This window comes from Ascidiella aspersa, chromosome 6, assembly GCF_963924565.1.
Source record: "Ascidiella aspersa chromosome 6, kaAscAspe10.2, whole genome shotgun sequence".
NCBI classification, from domain to species: domain Eukaryota; kingdom Metazoa; phylum Chordata; class Ascidiacea; order Phlebobranchia; family Ascidiidae; genus Ascidiella; species Ascidiella aspersa.
In genome coordinates, this window is record NC_139452.1 from 20,815,225 (window position 1) to 20,835,377 (window position 20,153).

The 20,153-nt window shown below is 36.0% G+C and overlaps 3 protein-coding genes across 3 annotated transcripts; 1 reads left to right on the forward strand and 2 right to left on the reverse strand.

Annotated features, from left to right (window-relative positions):
- Positions 1-360: 360 nt before the first annotated feature.
- LOC146140698 (tetraspanin-6-like) lies at positions 361-3,192 on the reverse strand. Its single transcript, XM_083391913.1, has 4 exons — positions 2,982-3,192; positions 1,632-1,758; positions 1,265-1,418; positions 361-901 (listed from the first exon to the last, which is right to left on the reverse strand). The coding sequence occupies exons 1-4, from the start codon at positions 3,099-3,101 to the stop codon at positions 496-498; spliced, it is 807 nt and encodes a 268-aa protein (XP_083248039.1). The 5' UTR covers positions 3,102-3,192; the 3' UTR covers positions 361-495.
- A 722-nt stretch (positions 3,193-3,914) lies between these two features.
- On the reverse strand, positions 3,915-6,055 carry LOC146140699 (uncharacterized). Its single transcript, XM_083392271.1, has 2 exons — positions 5,683-6,055; positions 3,915-4,866 (listed from the first exon to the last, which is right to left on the reverse strand). Exons 1-2 carry the CDS (start codon positions 5,873-5,875, stop codon positions 4,661-4,663), a joined length of 399 nt encoding a protein of 132 aa, XP_083248397.1. The 5' UTR covers positions 5,876-6,055; the 3' UTR covers positions 3,915-4,660.
- Positions 6,056-11,289: 5,234 nt separating this feature from the next.
- LOC146140700 (uncharacterized) lies at positions 11,290-17,024 on the forward strand. Its single transcript, XM_083392677.1, has 9 exons — positions 11,290-11,332; positions 11,455-11,588; positions 12,336-12,464; positions 12,633-12,759; positions 13,848-14,008; positions 14,456-14,616; positions 15,801-15,883; positions 16,292-16,479; positions 17,010-17,024. Exons 1-9 carry the CDS (start codon positions 11,290-11,292, stop codon positions 17,022-17,024), a joined length of 1,041 nt encoding a protein of 346 aa, XP_083248803.1.
- The last annotated feature ends 3,129 nt before the right edge of the window (positions 17,025-20,153 follow it).

Genomic DNA, 20,153 nt, shown 5'->3' on the forward strand with positions numbered 1-20,153 from the left:
CTTAGTTTGAACGTTTGACACCGGACTGTTTGTACCTGCTTTCCGCCAGAATTTCAGTTAAGGTTGGATTAAGTTGCTGCTTTATATATACTATTCTTTTTACATTGCGAACCCCATCATTTAGGCAAAAATATTCCTGTGACTTTTGCTGGATATAAAAAATAATTTTGCGCACACTTACAACTTAATTGCGCCGAAGGCTGCAAAATTGATTTATTAATGTCGGACATTGAGTAAATATACAAAATATAATAAGCGTGGATTTATTTGTATAACGTTCATTAAATACTATACGCTGTTAGCGCATCTAGTCAACTTTTTGTATGTAACATATTTTTTTACAATACTAAATGACACAAATAGGTGTTCTTCAATTTTTTTTTAACCCAGGGAACATGTTAATGTTTACACACAATTCACAAACAACAATAAATATTCTGTTGTATGACGTAATAATTATGGCACGTATCATAAGACAATCGGAATGATAAGCGTTTAGAGATGTCTTCTGGATAAACTGATTTGTTGTAACTTGCGATAAATACACAGGGAAATGATAATGCCAGTTATCTGTACCGCTGCCGATCCGAACGCGATGGCTATTAAATAATGCAGCGTTTGTCCTTTGCTTCCAAAAATGACTGGTATGCAGCCTTGAGTGTTGATGTATTGAAGGTCACTTGGTGAGCCACAATAGCAAACATGCGAAGCTAGATTTTGTGAGCCTTTTTTGTCAACCGAAAACGACGGCTTACAGCAGCTGTAAGGTACAGTTGTTGAGTTTTTTTGAGAACTGCATTGGAAAGTTTCCAAATGCAAATTTGTTTCGAACCAATCTTGGTAGCCGAATACTCCACAGCAATTTAAGTCCAGCTGCGCTTTGTCGATTGCGTTCGGCACGCTGAAAGAAATTCAATTTAAAGTTTGTTACACATGTTTTGGAATTATAAAAACCTATCTAGGTTATACATGACGTGTGTTTAGCGAAATTAAAGGAATCAAGCTAAAATTAATCTATAAAAATCTACCTAAAACCAAAATGCCTTGGTAGAATACTATTTTACCTTTAAAAACAAACTTACCATTTTAGTTATATTTAACATAACTTTGGTTGTTTTAGTTATCCAAAACTATTGGTTTGCGACTTATTTTCTAGGTTTAAAAATATTAAAGTTTCGTCACACATGTGGTTTATATAAACATAATTAAGTAAAAACGTGTTCTTTAGACAAAAAATAATTATGAAAACATTATTCCGACTTACGTTGGATTATAAGACGTTATAGCACTTGTAAAGCCTTTTATGAAGGAATCCTTAATCTGGTTCACAAAAACTATTGCCGCAATTCCTCCGGCCAACTCCGATATGAGAACAATTGCAAGTAGAAAGCAATAGCAATTGGTCATGCACTTATTGTCTGAATCGAAACAAATATTTGAAAACTTGTGACCAACGCATTTGGGATGCCTATTAGTCATCAATGCCCAATAGAAATATTTTACTCAAATATTTGTGAAACACTATAATAAGTTATTCTAAAGACTATACCAGTCGTCGATAAAATGGTAAATACTAAACGGACGCCGGCAACACAACACAAATGGAAATAAAATTTAGGTTTAATACCTACTTTTAAAGGCTGTTAAAAATCCGAAAAGGCCCGATATAATTACATATCCTCCAATGCCACACAATACAGCGGGTGTCATCTGAATGCTTATGTCGGGAGATAAGTCGATGTAATGTTTTAATGCCATCTATAAACGTAACATTGTAGAATATTAAATCGAACGTTAGCCTAACGTAAGACTCAGGGCCGTATACCTTTGGTAGTTGGGTCCTCGGTGAAGCCCCTATCATGGGGCGCCCATGTTTAACAATATCCAGTTAAAATAATTTCCCATCTTAAAATACGGGCTTTACGGTTATTAACAATATGCTATTTTTTATTTGAACTATATTATCAAAAAGTAATATTTGCGAAGACTTACAATTAAACATGTAAGTTCCAAATGTGCAAAAGTGTTTGAAACTTGGGCCGAGGAACGACAAAAATCATATACAAACCCAAAAAAACACCAAAATATTAAACTTATGTTTTAAAAGAATAATACCAAGCTTCATGTACTTCTTAACAAGCATATTTTACAATAAAACCCAGCGAGGTGGGGATCATATTGTTCTGAGCGGTGTACCGGTTGAACCGGTGGTAGTTACGGCCCTGGTGCTACTGCTTTGGCGTCCATCACTATAAAACACCAGTGTCCTATCAAAAACGCGTTCATTGGCCACAATGTATGTCAATATTTCAGAAGTACTGCTTTTAAATAACATTATTCGCTTGAGTAAAAAGGTAATAAGTCATGCGTAAAATCATTGGATACAGAAGTATGAAAATGAATGAACAACAAATACTATTTTGTGTTACAATGTTTTTGCACAACCTTCGTATAACAGGTAGAATTTCTGCTAAACAAAATTAATCGGGCATAGTTTTCTTGTTATTTTTAAAAGAATTAGGATCGCATTCGTGAATATTATTAAGTTATGATGTTAATTGAGGTTCGATGAACTTTTGTCCACTCCATACGCTTTAAGCCAGCAAAGCGTTAACTATAAAAGTTGTTTGTTGATGAAGCGCCAGTTTGTGTCCGCGGGGTATTTGCTGCGAAATCCGATACGCTTTACAACTTTCTGGAATACCTGAGCCTATTATACGCATTTGAACAAATGTAACTGCCAACTAGGCTCACGTTAGCATCCACTGTGCTGTTTGTCGGTTTTCAAACAATCCTTTATGTTACGCAAATCCTTAAACCTAAATTATGCTAAAAATCCTAACAATGAAAAACAATACGAGGTAATATATTTTCTCCTAAATCACCATTAATGTTTTTGAAACATCGATTAGGGCTTATTTAATAGGCGATATCATGCGCAGAATACAGTCTAACAAAATAAATTAAATTAAGCTACCTACCCATGCGTATATACCAGTTGCAAGGAAAATAACGCCCGTTATAAGGAAGATAACTGTAAATATGAGCAGAAGAATTTTCAGCCAGGATAACACCTTGTAGGGTCCCGCTGAAGACGACATCTTATTTTCCTTAGCTTATAAAAACCTTGAAAAACCCTATGAAAAATCTCACAAGAGCAGAAACTAAGGCGTGCCTTGCATCACTATGTGCCTCAACTGTTAGTCAGTCTCCAACCTGAGGCTCGTCTTTCTTTCTTCACGCTTCGCTGCTTTCCAGGTATAGGCTTATTTTAGACGGCGAAACTTGTTTACGAATGCTTTCTTTTCTAACTTTTAACGACCGTTTCAAATTTATGTTGTTGAAAATGTACCTATGTTTGACTAATGTATTACTGTTAAAATTTATACAGATGGTTAGTACTCTTAATTGTTAAACAAAATTAAGTTTCTTTTGTTTGATTTTCTAATCGGTATATACCTGTCGGAATTAGACCGAAATTCATCGGAATAACGCCTGAAACTGCAGAAAGAGGGTATGAAACGATCGGGGCCATCCGTTTGCGTACCCTAATTTAAATGGCGCCGTTAGGGCGCCGCTGTATTGGTAACGGATTTTTTAACCTGTTTGGGGTTATCGGTGGGTATTGGGTAAGGTTAGAAAATGGGTTAGTAATGTAATTAGGGAAGGGGTTTGGGGTTATAGGTAAAGTGTTGTATAGGCCTGACTCTGGACATTTAGGTCTATAGTTCCGACGGATTTAGGACTTTTTCGATTTGGACGGTAGCGTACTACGACAATTCGGTATTAATCCTATTTTGGTCTTATTCGAACTGTGTTTTATCGTGACGTATAGATGAGGTTGTTCTTGTTATCTATTCACTACAACTCTATATCAATAACGATATACAGTTGTGGACTTTTGCGGCAACCTCTGTCATCAATATAGCTTTATTTTCTTAAATATTAACTCATGAAATTACGTCGAAAACAAATAATTTTAACACAACGACAGTAATAACTCGAAAGGTGATAGAAATGATCAATATAACCTCGCCGTTATTAAAGTAAATACAAAAATTGTTATGCTTTAGTCCAAGGTATTTTGTTTTTACTGATTAGTAAACTCTTTATTGTTTTCCCCAGGGGTCCCCATTTTTGTAGTACAGGGCTGGATAACTATAATTCTAGTTCAAAGTGAAAAAATCTTTGAATTCGTTTTGTTTCGTTTGATTTCCTCAAACAAACTATAAAAGCCACAAAAAGACACATGATTCGCGTGACGCGCAAAAAATTGTTACTATATAGGTGTTTTAAATAAAAAACATACAAAAAGCTAAATCCCACGTTTGAGAATTAAAGCAGACTCATGGTTGAGAATTAAAGAACATTGCTGATATAATTTAGGTTTTAACAATATCACTGCTTTTATTTTGCGTTTTGCCGCGGTTATACATACTTTTTGTTACTAATTGCACCAGATGTATTTTCACCCTTAAAAACTATTCTGGAGGGAAACATTTACTTTTATTAAGTGGTTGTTGTGACTTTTATCTTTTAAATTTACCTAATATTGAGGTGTAATTGACATTTTCATTAGTAAAAATAAATGACGCATCAAAGCATTGCGAGTACACATCACAAAACATAACATAACATCTAATGCAAAATGGTTATGAAGTTAAACAACATCACTGTTATATGCGGTATCTGAAAACTTGATTGGATTGTCGAAGTTTTCCACCTCGTCTCGATTCCGCATTGTAGAATGGGTGGGGTCGGGTGTGCTGCCTTGCTGTTGTCTCTTTCGGATCAGATATACCACCCATCCTATGACAAGAGCGCCAACAACCACGAGAAATATAGCGACGATGTAAATGCCAACACCTTTAGAAAAATGTTTCATATAAGTTGTTTTTGTTGCGAGATGCGCCTCCTATTATTTTCAACCATGTCAGATATTCAGGAATATTCTTCCGCGCAAAAAAAATCCTAATTAACATTGTTTCCTGTCGGCGTTAAACCTGTTGTTATTTACAAAAAACGTTCCTGTTACGTCACAATGCTTAAAAGTTGGCGTGCTGCTAATGTTTACTGCGTTAAAGCTGGTCATTCCACGTTAAAAGTTGCGAGGTAAACACGTGTGTTTTTTGTGCAACGGAGAAACAAAGACAAAAGTAAAACTGGTAGTTAAGACTTTTGTGTATTGGCCCAAAAGCGTCGAAGTAGCCTATACTCCTAAATTGGGGGCACACGATTGTGTTCGTGACAAAGAACTACAGATATTTTAAATATTAATATTGTTTTATTACGTTACAATATGACGTAACTTCATAACGTCAAGCCTTTAAAATCTCTATACTTAAGAGCAGGTTTTTTTTAAGGTTTGGTATGGGTGACCGCTAAGTAGTTTTAAGAGACCGCAAGTGTTTCATTTAAATACCAAAAAGTTGCAAGTCCAAAATTTGGGAAACCGCTGGAGAAATTTGGGGGACCGTTTCGGCTCCCCCCTGGTAATAATGTTTTTCACAGCTAATATTAAAAAGCCGTTTTGTCATGCTCATATAATATTAATACTAGTGGTTAGCCTACATCAGAATTGCACTGCTTAATTGTTTATCGCTACAATTGGAAAACACAAACAAAAACGATTCAAGTTTGCTAAAGTGCATTTCTGGTGGTAGACCAGACATATTTACTAACCTGGGTTTGGTACACTCGAATTCGAGTTGGTTAACTTTGTGGTAGTTAAAACTGTTGATGTGATTAGCGTTGAGCCGTTAGAACCACCTGAGAAGACTTGTTGTAACGACGTTGTTAATTGTATATCTGCTTGAAGGGGGGTCGTTGTTGTCGCTGATCTCATAACCTCGGATATGTTGGTCAAACGTGACATTACATATTTACGAAGTTCTAACTCATTAAAAATTTTGTTGCCAATTAACAATTAATAGACTTCTTTGAATTGTATATTTAATAATAATAAAACAATATTTGCACATTTTTTTAAATAAAAAGTTTATTACAGAAATTCGCCGTGAATAATAGCAACACTACAACTAACCATCTTGTGTTAAAACCGCGGCAAAATGCCCTAACAACTATGCCCTTAACGATATAAAGCAATCTGTTCTCAAGAAAATGCATGTAGACGCTCTGTAAATGTTTGTATAGCAAGATCACCTTCCTGACGATACAGTGAAAATAGCCCGGGGCAATCTTTCAACTTGCTACCACGGCTTCCAAGAGTAGCACAAAAATTGTAATTTTCGCGAGTTCTACATCCCATAGAAAATTATACACTCCATCAAAAGTTGGGCTTAAGTAATTTCCAGCTTACCGTTATTAACTATTGTGCCCATAATAACTTTGGTGTAAATAATAAGCACCTGGGTTCCGGGAGCTCACAAGATGCGTTTCAAGCTAATAAGGAAAGGTTGATATTAATTCCGATGTTTTAAGAAGTGGGTTGCAAAGGTTCAACGATCTTGGGTTAGCTAAGACGCTATGCTTATCACACATGCCTGCCTTAAATATATAGTCTCAAAAAACTCATGATGCAGATTAACTGTTGCGAAACAGCTGTTTATATATTGATGTGTAATGGCAATGCCTGATAATATCGCTTTAAAGCCGATAGGCGGTGACAAGTGAGAGTATCGGTACTCATCTGATACTAACGTGGTTTCGGTGCTGTAATATGCACAGAGAAGAGAAAGTATCTATAAACATATACAATGGGAAACTAGTGTTACAAAAAGGTCGTCGCCAAGAGTCGCAAAAGAACTGAAGACTACAAAATGACATTTAGAAGCGTTTGGTGTTGGCTCTATAAAAGTTTATTAATTTATGACAAAACCTTGTGTGGCTGTAATCAGGCAAAAACCAAGATATAGTATTAGTAGCACGATATCCAATGTTCTTGTCATATGGTCTAATTTCAAATTACATATTTTGATAAAAGCTTACCACGCACATGGTTCCATGGGACGTCTATTTATAGATACGTGGACCGATTACAGACTCTACTAACTGTTTGCCTGTATTAACAAAACTTTTTTATAAACCGTTTCCATTGTTTGTTGGCCACGTATAGTTAGCGAGTGTCTAAGCATTTTTGTTGCGTAACTGTATCACGATATTCAACAAAAGGTACTCTTCTGTTTTGCCGTTCAATATTATCAATCTATATATATATATATATATATAATATGGTAGTTTAATGCTATATTCGTTACGAAATTCTAATGCAAAGCATTTTCTTATAAGTTACAGCACGTCTCATGGAGTGGTCGGTTTATGATATAAAGGTACTTTGTCATTCAATTTGTGCTGTACAAACTGTACGCTATTTATTATGTTTGTAAACAAAAAAGTTAAACTTCAATTTAAAAGTATTGAAAAAATGGCTCGACGAGCGGCCCGTTGGTCAGAATACGAAAAACGCACTTTTGTAGAGAGGTTTCGCACAGTTGGAAACTCATGGAAGTCAAAACGTTTATTTTATGGAACCATGCCTATACGGCAGGATGCTTTCACGGGGTTTTACGTTGTTATGTAAGATTACAATAAGTTAATCACTGCCTGCCTATATTTACCATACATTTTATTTTTATATTTGTTTAATCAATGTGTGTGCGCACTATTAAAGGGGTTTAATACAAGAAGTGCATCCAATGGGACTTTCTAACTTGACTGTTTTGCGAACATGCATTTTGTCCAACTGCGCTCCAATATTTTCCTTCTTTTTTATTATGAACTTAACAGGAATCACGGCTCTAGCAAATTTCATTTTTTAAAATCAAATAAATGATGAAATTTATCGTGTTTCTGGAAACATTTTTTACACTATAATTTGATCGTTATATGGTAAGCAACACTTCTCTAACTAAAAACTTTAACAAGATAAACCCACTGTTTGCTTTTTTGCCCGCAAACTTTTAAATTGTGTTTTGTGCATTCTTATTGAGAATGTTGCCTGCTGCGTAAAGCGTGTGCTTTAGGCCCACGTGTGCTTTCAAATTACAAGTTTTGCCATTCATACCCAAATATTTTCGCTCTTGTGCGAATGCTTTCCGCCATCTCCTTAAAACTTTTTAATTTGAACTTTATAAGCTCAGGGTTTTAACATAACAGAAGGTTTATTGAGCTTATATATTTTCCGACTTTACGTTTTGACGTAACTTTGTGACGTCGTCTTTTGAAATCCTGACACTTATGTATCCTACTGTTTTTTTCCCGAAAACTAGAACAAAACTTCCTAAAATAGGATGAATGGCAGCCAATCCTGGTTGTGCCCGCCAACAAAAGCAGAAATATTGTGTCCCGCGATGCTGTCGACCTTGGACCACCCTGCATTACATGTATACAAGTTTGCTGTGATTGTTCTGTTTGCAAACTTATATTATGAGAGTATTACCTGATGTGCGAAATGTGAATGTACTTGTTACATCCATGTAGCGTGTAATTGGTCCAGTGCTTGGGTTAAGTGCCTGTGCTTTACGAAGTTCAGTTATAGAAGTGGTTCTCAATCGGGTTTCCGCGGCACCATGAGGTGCCCTTTCAAATGACCAAGGGTGCCAAGAGATATTTAAGACTCTGATTTTTGCTCAACTCTTAAAACTTTTTGTGAAGGATTAGAGTGGAAGAAATCCAATTAAAACTTCCTACGTTGTGCAGAGTTGATGTGTGTTGTTCCAGTTTCGTTTATTGTGACATTCTAGTGGTATACCTACGGAAAAATCTTGTAGGGGTGCCGCAATCCATTTATTATTTCTGATAGGCAGCGCAAGCCATAAAAGGTTGAGAACCACTGAGTTATAGTATTAGTATGCTACTAGGAGGTTTGTGACGATCAAAACTCACAACAGCAATATATTACTTTTAAATAGATTATTCCAATGTAGAAATTGTTGCTTAATATGGCTTACTGGGTTGCAGTGCTAATCTAATCAAGATAACCGAGATATCAGCTGTAAACAAAATTACCTTGCGCAAAAATATTTAACTTCTTAATTCACCCTAAACAACTGGAATACATTTAGTCCTATTAAATTGCACATTCGCGCGAGAAATATAACTGGCAACAAAACGCCTGTTTAAGTTACACATTTGGCGACGTCACGTTATGACGTATATTTTTGACGTCATAGGAAAATGACCACAAAATGATGGATGCTTGGAGTGTTTGGAAGCGTTCCTCTGTAAAGCCCCCACAATATAAATATGATAACTCTATTTATATCAACATACAGCAAAACACATTTTCTACCCTTCTGGTTTCTAAAAAACCCAATCATCTTGATTTTAGGCGACGAACGTGTTTTTGACGATAATCACTGATAATATATACAGTGGCGTTGTCAACTTTTTCATAGTTGCCTGTTTTGCCCCGCTTTTCTATTTACCCCTAGCTTTAGAAATTGCCATACAGGGCGCACCGCGCCTTCCCTCAAACCGGTCAAAGACATACCAAAAATAAGGCGTTCTTGACACTCCTGGATTCGAATTTGATAAGCGTTAGAAACCTGTTTATTTAATAGTGTAACCTGGAAAATGTAAATACATCAATCAAACAATTTAAATAGGCTTACTGTTTGTTGGCCACTTCTTTTTCTTTGATTGAATTCTCCAACGGTACGCTTTACAATAATTAAACAGTGCTTCGCGGGCCACTAACACTGAAGTTGCAACATGTGTGACGTGGTCCTGGGTTTGGACAACCCCGAACTATACCATGTTGCTCTGACAAAACATATCCCAAATCAGTTCTAAAAATGAGAACATATAACCGATAAACCGAGAAATTACTAGAAATTACAATAAAAATACTAAAGCCATTCTATTCAATAAAATCGACATTTATTAAAAATTAGTAGCCAAAAATCTCGCAATCGCAAAGTTATGAACCATTTCTTAAACACAATTTTTAAAGTGAAGCATATAGGACAGAAAAAAGCAGAATTAACACCAAACGTAATATGGAGCAAATACATTCACTATAAAATAGTTAACTTTTAGAGTGGGGCTCGCGCGCCGCTAGCAGCTGTTTCTTTCAATTGTTAAAGTAGAACTTAGGTAATTTGTTTGCTTTTCGCGTATCTTGAAAATTGACGCACGTACCATAGGGTTAATTGCCCCTGGGAATTGTCTCAGTTGTCGTATTGCTATTAGTGTCGCGGTGTTAAGTGGTTCTTTGTTTAAGTTAACGTAGACGGGTGATAAGCATGGGCGCCCGCACGGAGGGGCTAGGGGGGGGGCACTTGCCCCCCCTGGAATTTCAAAATGCAATTATTAGTATTATTTGTAAGTGTAATATGTATCACTTATGAAGGTTAAAAATATTATACATTATCCATCACCTCCAGTGGCTATCCAGGGGAGCGGGAGTTATTACCTCCTCTTTTTGTAAGTGATATTATCGTTTTTTGTTCGTTTTTTGTCATGGTTTAACAAACTGCTAGAAGCGGCGTGCGGCTAATATCCGATGTTGGTGTAACATCGACATTTGTTTAACTGAAGCAGATTCTTAAAAGGGGGTATAATGGTGACTGTCGTGCGCGTTTCATAGTCTCCACTTTTATGTAATGATGGTTAACGCAAAATTATACTCTTTGAGCATATTGTGAGACCACGTGCTAAGTGTGCAATGGACACAACTTTTTTCCCCTTAACCACAGCTTGTAATTCAGCTGACTTGGCACACAACTCGGCGCAATTGTTGCGCTAAACGTGGCATGATAACACCCGGGAAAACCGATCTTCGTTTAGTATTGCAGGTGGTGAAAGGCGTGCTAGTAATTTAGCGCTAGTTCCGTTCATGGAACTTGAAAACTGTGCTGCTGATAGTCGAATTATGTATGATTCTACCACAATTAAACACACATATTTCACAATCTTGGTTTATTTTTTCGCCTGAAGTTAACGATTGCACACTGTGGTTTCGCAGCTGGCGCCTGACAGGATTGTTAACGACGCACGTGGTCGCTTTGCTGGACGTATTTGGCTGTTTCTGATTAGTTTTTTTATGACGTCTTGCAATCACCATTCTATGACGTCATACTGTCACTGTTTGATGACGTCATTATTCATTAACGTCAGACGAAAAATAGGAGAATTCCCTAAGTTCAAAATTGATCACCCTCCTTTTTAATTTTCTGGTTACGCCCCTGATTGCCCACCCTGGAAAATTTTCTGCGGGCGCCCCTGGTGATAAGGGGTGGTTTACAGAAAAGGTATAAAAGAGACATCTTGAAACCGCCGTTGCCAATTTCAAAGTAAAACTGAGGGTATTGACTACATTTTTGAAGCATGAAGAGCGCCGTTTTCTTTGTTCTTTTGTTCGGAGTAGCTTGTAAGCACTATGATATTGAAAGAATAAATCTAGTTGAATCAAGTTACCTGGATTCCTGTTTGCGTTAATGTGTTTTTCATCTATCCTTAATGAAATATTTAGGAAATGTTTAATTTTTACAGATGCCGCAGTTATAACCACAGTTACGGTCTCTAAAGATGCTGTTCTAATAAAAAATGGAGACACAGCGACGCTGCCATGTAGCTATGATATGCAGCCGAGTGAAGACATGCCACCAATAATTTACTGGATCAAGGTTGTTTGCCGACAATAATATGAATAAACACCTTTTTACCATTATGTTTTTTTAATATATTTAATAGAAATCACTTTCTTAAAGCACATTATGACTATTTTTCAGCTATTATTTGGCGAAAAAGCCATTTTTGAAATGACTGATGAAATTAATATTCGTAGGCGTAGACACCTAGTGTTTTTTTTTTTTAACTTTTCTGGTGTATTAGGTGGCTACTGGCTACAAATCGCTGTGGCCCATAAATAGGTCACGTACCGACGACATATTTTCAGAGAAGAAGCCACATAGTTCTGTTAAACTAAAAAAATTGTTACTTAGTAGGCCCGTCCCTGAGCCATATTTGAATAATGTACGCAAACAACCAAAAACAAAACCTACAGAAAGCAAGTGTTTTATTTGCAATTTTTAAGGAAAATGAATACTTTTTTCACAATAAATGTTTAATGAAAACACTCAAGTCTAAGTGAAGTAGTTTCCCCCATTGTTTTCAGTCAAATTGAGCCACTTAAAACAGTGATTTAAGTTCGTATAAGTCAATCTAAAATCATTCAACACGTGAAAAACCACACCAGAGCCACTAAAATTCCCCCTTAAAGTAAAACTGCTCTTCGTTAGTTAGTGTTGTTAAACAACATCTGGTCATTTTTTTTCTATGTATTTGCACTTTTTTCCATTATCGTTTGAATATATGCGTTTTTATATTTATTTTACTGTTTTTAACACGGTTGAATATATTTTATCGTTCAGGGAAAATCTGTAGATGACCCCAACGCCGAAGTGGTTTTCAAGGGATTCAGATATTGGAATGAGAGTCACGGTGAATACAGAGAGTTTTTTGGCGATTATCAGATGCGAGCATCGGTAGCTGACCTTAAGGTAAGTGAGATTATACATTTTTATAAAAATAAATGACAAACTCGAAAAATTCGCATATGAACTATGAAGTCACCCATTAAAAACACTTTATCAAAGTACTAGCAAACTATGCATGACTAGAAAAAATGCAAGAAAATGTTTTACGAACAGTTGTGAACTGTTGCGCAGAGTCCATCTATAAAGATATCTGGCATAAATGCAAACGATGAAGGTCGATTTTGGTGCATGGTTGCAGAATGGTCAGGTCGCCAACAAGAAGGGACTGATGCCGACTCGATCGCCTTAATTGTGGAAAGTAAACAAACTATTTATTATAAAAGTTCTATTGCGAAGAACAGTGTCAAGCAGAAGGCTCACGGGACATTTTGTGAGGCCCGCGGAACCTTTTCAAAATAGAAATATTTTTTAGCAAGAGCCCAAATTTTATGCACGTTTTTGTACACACATGTAACTGCCTTAATTTCAGATTTATACATCGAAAAACTTGGGAATTTGAAGCGCACCAATAACCGAATTTGGGCATTTTAAACCCTATTGGCAATTTCATGTGCTGCTTTTAATTAGATGTCTGCTTATTTATGATAAATGTGGCAAGTTTGGCTTTTTAAAATGAAGATGTTTGGTCCAAACAATGTGTTAAACATGCGGCCTGTGGGCTTCATAGCGACACAAGAAAAATTTTTGTTGTGCTTGCGACCCTTAACACGTTTGCATATTTTAAATACTGTACTAAATGGGTGGATTTATAACACTATTTTCTTGTTTTTAAATCCTAAAGATATCAAAAAAATGACGTTCATGCCACTGTATACCTTTTTATTTATAAATTTTCCTGAAACGTCTGTATATATACACTGTATATTAATAATAGCACACATATAGATACAATAAAACTAATTGATTAATAAACAGCTTTAACGTACTTAAATTTTGTAATGCCATTATCAGTAAGACTTCCTCAGTAAGGTCCTTAGTAAGCCTCGGTATAGTTTGACACCCATGGTGTACAACGAACTTGGTAAACTACATTTTACTTTATTGCTGGAGTCTAATTATTTGTGTGTATTTTGTGTGCACCAGGAGGAAAAATAATATTATTCTTTTACAACCAACACTAAATCATGATGTGTAATTCTTCTATACTGTCGTGTGGTAAATAATATATAAACCACTCTAATCTGAACGAATATCTTAGGCATATTTCGGTAATTTTAATGGACTGTTATAAAATACAAAAGTTAGTGATTCGTACCAACCTCTTTGCAGAGTTTGCGAGCAATTACAAGCAGATATTTGGAACTTCTATCTATTGATATTCAAAACAATGTCACTACGATTTAGGCTATCAATATCGTCAACTTGCACCAACAAAATTTACTTTAGATTCCAAGTCTTACGTTGATGTGACAACTGCAGTAAGCGTCTCAGTTGAAAACGGAAAATCTGCTACGATGTCGTGTTCCCAAAACGGAATAACGGATGAAGTAACATGGTACAGGGGACCATACCACAACTCCGATACTCAGAACTTTACCCATACCGAGGTGTGCACATTTGTAAAGATAGAGCTTTAAATGTTTCCTTATTAAATCTGTTTATTTTTCTGATAAACGATATCCGGGGCAGATCAAGGACGGATGTTGTGTATACAAATATGCACCTGAAATAAATAAATACATTTCGAGGAAGGTTGTTAAAGCTTTCACGCAAAGCGCGAAAAATATTGCGTTTTATTTCTTTATATAGTGTAAAATTTTAAACCATGCAGTGTTTCACAACCTTTTTTGTGCTATAGCTCTCCCTTGGACCATGTTCTTGAATCCCCGCCACATGGTGCAACACAGTATATTTAAGTATGGGAATAGCATGAAAGTTTTAAATATGAAGTTAATAACACGTCATAAAACAAGCAACATAAAACCCGCGGATCGCATGAACATTGTAAGGTAATGTCAAAAAGCTATCCAATTTTATCATGATTTTATTTGCAGATTGGAATTTATACGAAAATCGGATCCTACTACAATTATAATCATTGTGACGGAAACGGTTGCAGTAGAGGTAACAAAATGGAGGATGGATTTGACACATTTTCCATCAACAGCAACGGAGCCTTATCTGTATCAAGTGTTGAATTGGCGGATTCTGGAAGGTTAAACAAAATATACATCTACATTTGCCATGTTTATTACAGTTACAAAACGGTACAACGTTTACAGCGATCAATGATTATTGTTACTAATTACAGACACTTTTTATAGCGTGGAAATGATTTCTGATATTTTGAATGGCTTTTTTCTGATAAGCTCATAAAGTAAATTAGGTAGAAGCATACCACCTGCCCTGCTGGAAAATCTTTAATGTGTAAGGCTTTAAGCCCTTGAGTATAACAAACTAGTCCAGCATATGGGCCCCGAAGAAGCCATTGACGCACTAGCCCAGTGATGGCGAACCTTTTCATCGCTCGGGTCACAAACACGACTTTAATCCTTGCAAAATGCACAAGTGGGTCCCACAAAACATTTAATTATTTGCTAATTTTATGCGAAACCCTGCTGCATCGTTTCAAGTGTTATTGTCTGGGTTGGTAATTCAAGGTTTTTCGGATGATTCCCAAATTCGGATTCCCACAAATATTAAGAAGCTAAATAGTTAACAAATGCTGCAGCATTTTTTATGGGATTACAGGAGTTCAGCAGATAGCTTTTCAGCACGGTTTATTGATTTAACCAGGGTTTTTAGAACTTTTAGTCCGCGAACTCATAGTTTTCCTAAAGGATCACAACCCGATACTTTTACAGCGATAAACAAAATGCTTTTAGTTGTCTGCTTTTCTGCACCGATTTGTTAAAGTGCAGTTAATGTAGGCCTACTCGTCACCCCTAAAACACTTGTGCACGACCAAAAGATTTTCCAGCCCTTATTTAAACAGTATAGTGTTTTCTAACGAAGAACTGTTTTTGTATATTCGTTCTTTCATGAAAATGATTGATAACATTTCGGTATTTCTTGAGATACAAGTGGGTCATTAAAAATCTGTGTTGGGTCACTTCGTGCGGGACAGTGGTTCGCCATCCCTGCACTAGCCTATAAACTTGTTAGAATAGGTGAAAAAAAAATCAATTTCTTGCACCTTTGTTGCATACTGTAACAAGACACTTTTGTTATGGCATGACACACAAATGCTGCAAAATGTTTTTGGTGCAGTCTACCGTCTGCTGTCGGCAAGACAAACTACTGTTGTTTTCTACTTTTAAAACTTCGATCAATATACTTGCGGTATGGTTTATATTTAACTGTTTACTGATATATTTTCATATTTATTTAAATTTTTAGATACTGGTGCTCTGCTGGATTGCATACGGCTTCCAACCAAGAACTTGAATATTGCCGATCGTCGGTTCAGCTCGTAATAACTGGTAAGTTTTTCGGAAAACTTTTGTACTGTAAATAATATGGGTTGCAACAACCTGCTTAAATCTTCATTTACGCTTTTTTTTTATATGTCTTGGAATATATTTAAAACTGTTATCTTATAATTCATTTGTAAAATAAGTAAAGTTACTGACGGCACGTTTTGAGCGGTTGACCGCCATATTTTGATTGCCATATTGTATAGTTTCAGTGTTTTTTCAAAATTAGTATGTTTCGTTTTAAAACGTTTAAGAAGCAGCTTATACTTAGTCACAAACATCAAGCCATTGTGATTTATACTAATCGGAGATTCGTATAACAGGTCTGTTGCGAAAGAAACGCTTTGAAACGAAATATAATTTTTAATAAAAAAATATTTTTGTACTCAGCCTGTTTACATTTTTTGCGTTTAGGCTACTCGTTCGACTGTAAGACCCAAGCACCAGGACTTTATCCGGATCCACAAGATTGCTCAATGTATTACGAGTGTGTAGATGGAAATGAAACCACGTATCATAGATCTTGTGGCTATGACGGGATTGTGTTTCATCCAGACACTAAAATCTGCGATTGGGCAGCCAACGTACCGCCACCATGCGGGGTAATTGTTATTGCAAAATGTACATTCTTTCCATGATTTATATATTTAGAACAGTGCTCTGTGACCTTCTTACACTTGTGGCATAGTGACGTAGCTAAATAGAATTGGCGGCACAAATGAAACCTGCCAATTGTGCTTTAAATTGGTTATTTTTAGGAAAAGCAGACAAGATTAATTTATAAATGCGCACTAAAGCGACAAAGAACAAAATTGCTAATCATTTGACAATGTTATTTCATTTTGGTGATTAAACGTAACTTGGGTTTGAAAAACATTTAAGTTCATAAAGTAACACCTAAATTAATGCATATGGTCAAATTCTAATTTGGTGTACATTTTCCTTCTATTTTTACTAATTATTGAGATATACTGAAAATGCAAGTAAATATCTCCTGGAACCCTGCGACACGCCTAGCGTGGTCGCACGGCATACCGGCCGCGGAGCACTGCCTTAGAACAGTCTATATATTATACATGATATTTCAGTATTTTATTTGTCACACTGATTGAGCTTTATTTTCTATTTTTAGACGAGCAGTGCTTGAGCCTTCAATGTGCTGAAGGCCTGATTTTGAAACAGCGAAATAAAATGTATGCTGGGTATCGGTTTGAAGTTAATTATTTTTGCAGCAACTTGAAATTGTATATGTAAGGATAGAATAGAATTTTCTCAGAAGAAGAAACATAACATAGTTATTTTTTCATAACTCTTGTATAGCTAATAGGTCACTTAGAAAGTGAATATCATTAGTTGTTTTCGCAACGTGTTGTCGGGTTGTGTCAAGCTCATGCAATTTCGTTTTTAGCGGATTAAAATAAGGTATTAGACTAATTTACAAGCCAGTCTGAGCCAGCTGACTTCATAGAAAATCCACAACATTCCCCTCTGAGGCGAAACTTTGGGTCTCATATAATATTGCATGCTAAAAACGAACCGGAAAATAACATTTGGATAATAAGAACACTATTAAGACAATCTAAGAAAATATAGTAGGCGCTCAATTAAATAGGCCTAAATCTCAACCCTACCCACATGGTTTAGGTTCAAAAATGCAACGTTAAACTATTAAAAAAAAAAGGAAAAAATGTTTATTTTTGTCACTGGGTTGCACAATCACGAACAAATCTGATAAAATATTGTTTATTTACAGTCCATTTGATAACATTTTTCTCTTAATTAAGTCGTATCAAATTTTACACGAAGCGCGCGAAAACTTGTTTTAATTGGTAATAACTTGGCAAAGCTTTTGTTTTGAAACTATTTTTTAATAATATGATACCTATATTGGACCATGACCTATTTTTACACTGTAATTGTAAAGACACACGTAAATCGCCAAACCAGTTGCGTTTAAAAATACGTAACTTGTTGTTTTCAAAAATACAGTTTTAAGGTGAAATGGCATAAATTCGGTACTTACACGCACATGTGACCAGACTTGGACAACTAGATTGATTTTAGCTTTTTAGAATTAGGGCATTTCAGTTTTTTCAAATTAGATTAAAATTAGAACATTTTGAGTTTTCTTACATTAGATTATAATTGGAATTATCAAATTCTTGAAAAAAACGAATTTGAACTAGAATTACATTTGTTTAGAGAAGTAACCCTAATAACAATGTTAATGGTAAATATGTGTGACCTTATACATTATAATGTATTAGAATTAGCCTTACATTTAGAACGGTGCTCTATATTTATAACCTTCTTACACTGTAATCTTTCTTATAGATTTAGAAATAGCCGTATTTTGCTCTAATTCATTGAATTACTAGAATTATCTAATTGTCCAAGTCTGCTTGTGACACGCGACTTTTTAGGCCTTGAAGAAAAATTAAAATGTAAATATTAACAGGTGTAAAAAATCGGCAACTGAGACAAAAATCGCGGAGTTTGGAAGCATTTGTTTAATTCATTGTTTATCTTCGTAGTGTGAAGCGGTATAACAGCCACTCAATATGACCTGTCGCCGCTATAGGGGTCGTGTAGAACAGGGGTCCGCAAATACTTTTTGGCGCGACCCAAAATTGCTAGTACCGAGGTCTCGCGACCCAAATACTTCGAATTTTTATAATGAAATAGCTTTGCTGAAAAAACAGTAATTTCACCCGATCCGTTAGAAATTAGTGCATTTCTAAGCAAAAAGGTCTACGACAATTAGGGCATCGGATGGCAGAAAAGTCTAGACTTTTAGACCTTGAGGTCCTGGCAATGCATTAATTTGGACCTTCAGGTAAACTCCCGGCGTAGATAAATTGAAAATATTCGTTGAACATTCACAAAAGATTACAAAAAGTGTGAGATAGCATTATTAACACTTGACCCACCCTAACCCAAACGCTAACGCGAACCCTAACCCAAATAATGCGCGTTAATGTAATAATTATTTGAATGCTGGTGAAAAAGCCCAAACTCGGGTGGGCGTAAGATAGTTTGTCGTCTATGGTACCATAGGATTGTTACGTCACAAATTGAGGAATTGGAGCCTAAAGCGTTTATGTAATTATTAATTCAATGCACATTATTTGGGTTAGGGTGCTGGTTAGCGTTTGTGTTTAGGTAGGTCAAGTATTATTAAACTTAATCTTTTGAAGCACATTGTCACGTCAAATTAGTGCATTGTCCGAGCGAGACCTCAAAGTCTAAAAGTCAGACGTTTTGATCCTTTGGAAGCACTAATTGTCGTAGACCTTTTTGCTTAGAAATGCACTAATTTCTAACGGATCGGGTGGTAATTTTATGTGTTTCTTTTCATTAAGACAAATCTATAGGTTATGCGTTTTTAAAGAGGAAGATTTCTGTAACACAACTGAAAAGAAGCCTTGAGTTTTACTACTTTTAATATCTCATTCGTATGACAAATATGATTTAGCAACCAATATGGGTTGCAGGCTTGCAGCCATGGGCGCCCGCACGGGGGGCAAGGGGGGGCACTTGCCCCCCCCCCCTGGAATTTCAAAATGCGATTATTAGTATTATTTATAAGTGTAATATGAATTACTTATAAAGGTTAAAAATATTATACATTACCCATTGCCCCCAGTGGCGTATCCAGGGGGGCGTTTTATCGTTTTTTTTTGTTCATTTTTGTCATGGTTTAACAAATTGTTTGAAGCTGCGTGCTTTTCAAGTAATTAGGTCGCGCATCTTAATCTAATGTGAAACCCAAAATCGATCTAATGTGAAACCCAAAACCTTTTGTTTGGTCGACCGTAAACGCTGGAAATTTTTCTCTTTCGTTATTTTGTTCAGGTTGACTGATTAGCAAGTGTGTATTCGACAATTGACAACGCTAAGTCCAACCTTCTGTCTTTTTTTCTCGCTAAAAAACGTCGAGTTAGGCGCAGTATGTTGCTCGCTGTTCGGTCTCTGCGCTAATATCCGATGTTGGTGTAACATCGACATTTGTTTAAATGAAGCAGATTCTTAAAAGGTGGTATAATGTTGACTGTCGTGCGCATTTCGAAGTCGCCCTTTTTTAAGTTAAGTTAGTTAACGCAAAATTATTCTCTATAAGCATACTCTAAGTCTAAGACCACGTGTTTAGTGTGCAATGGACACAATTTATTTTCCCTCAACCGCAGCTTGTAATTTAGCAGACTTGGCACACAGCTCGGCGCAGATGTTACGCTAATCGTGGCATAATAACACCCAGAAAAGACGATCTTCGTCT

Bases quoted from the DNA above. Each gene is read 5' to 3' on its own strand.
- LOC146140700 (XM_083392677.1), top strand. From the start codon at position 11,290: ATGAAGAGCGCCGTTTTCTTTGTTCTTTTGTTCGGAGTAGCTT. The intron at 11,589-12,335 runs GTTGTTTGCCGA...TTTATCGTTCAG, and splicing joins CAATAATTTACTGGATCAAG to GGAAAATCTGTAGATGACCC. The intron at 15,884-16,291 runs GTAAGTTTTTCG...TTTTGCGTTTAG, and splicing joins GGTTCAGCTCGTAATAACTG to GCTACTCGTTCGACTGTAAG.
- LOC146140699 (XM_083392271.1), bottom strand. From the start codon at position 5,875: ATGTCACGTTTGACCAACATATCCGAGGTTATGAGATCAGCGACAACA. The intron at 4,867-5,682 runs GTTAGTAAATAT...ATTTTTCTAAAG, and splicing joins TTCGAGTGTACCAAACCCAG to GTGTTGGCATTTACATCGTC.
- LOC146140698 (XM_083391913.1), bottom strand. From the start codon at position 3,101: ATGTCGTCTTCAGCGGGACCCTACAAGGTGTTATCCTGGCTGAAAATT. The intron at 1,419-1,631 runs GTAGGTATTAAA...GTTTCGATTCAG, and splicing joins ATTTTTAACAGCCTTTAAAA to ACAATAAGTGCATGACCAAT. The intron at 902-1,264 runs GTAAGTCGGAAT...AATTTCTTTCAG, and splicing joins ATAACGTCTTATAATCCAAC to CGTGCCGAACGCAATCGACA.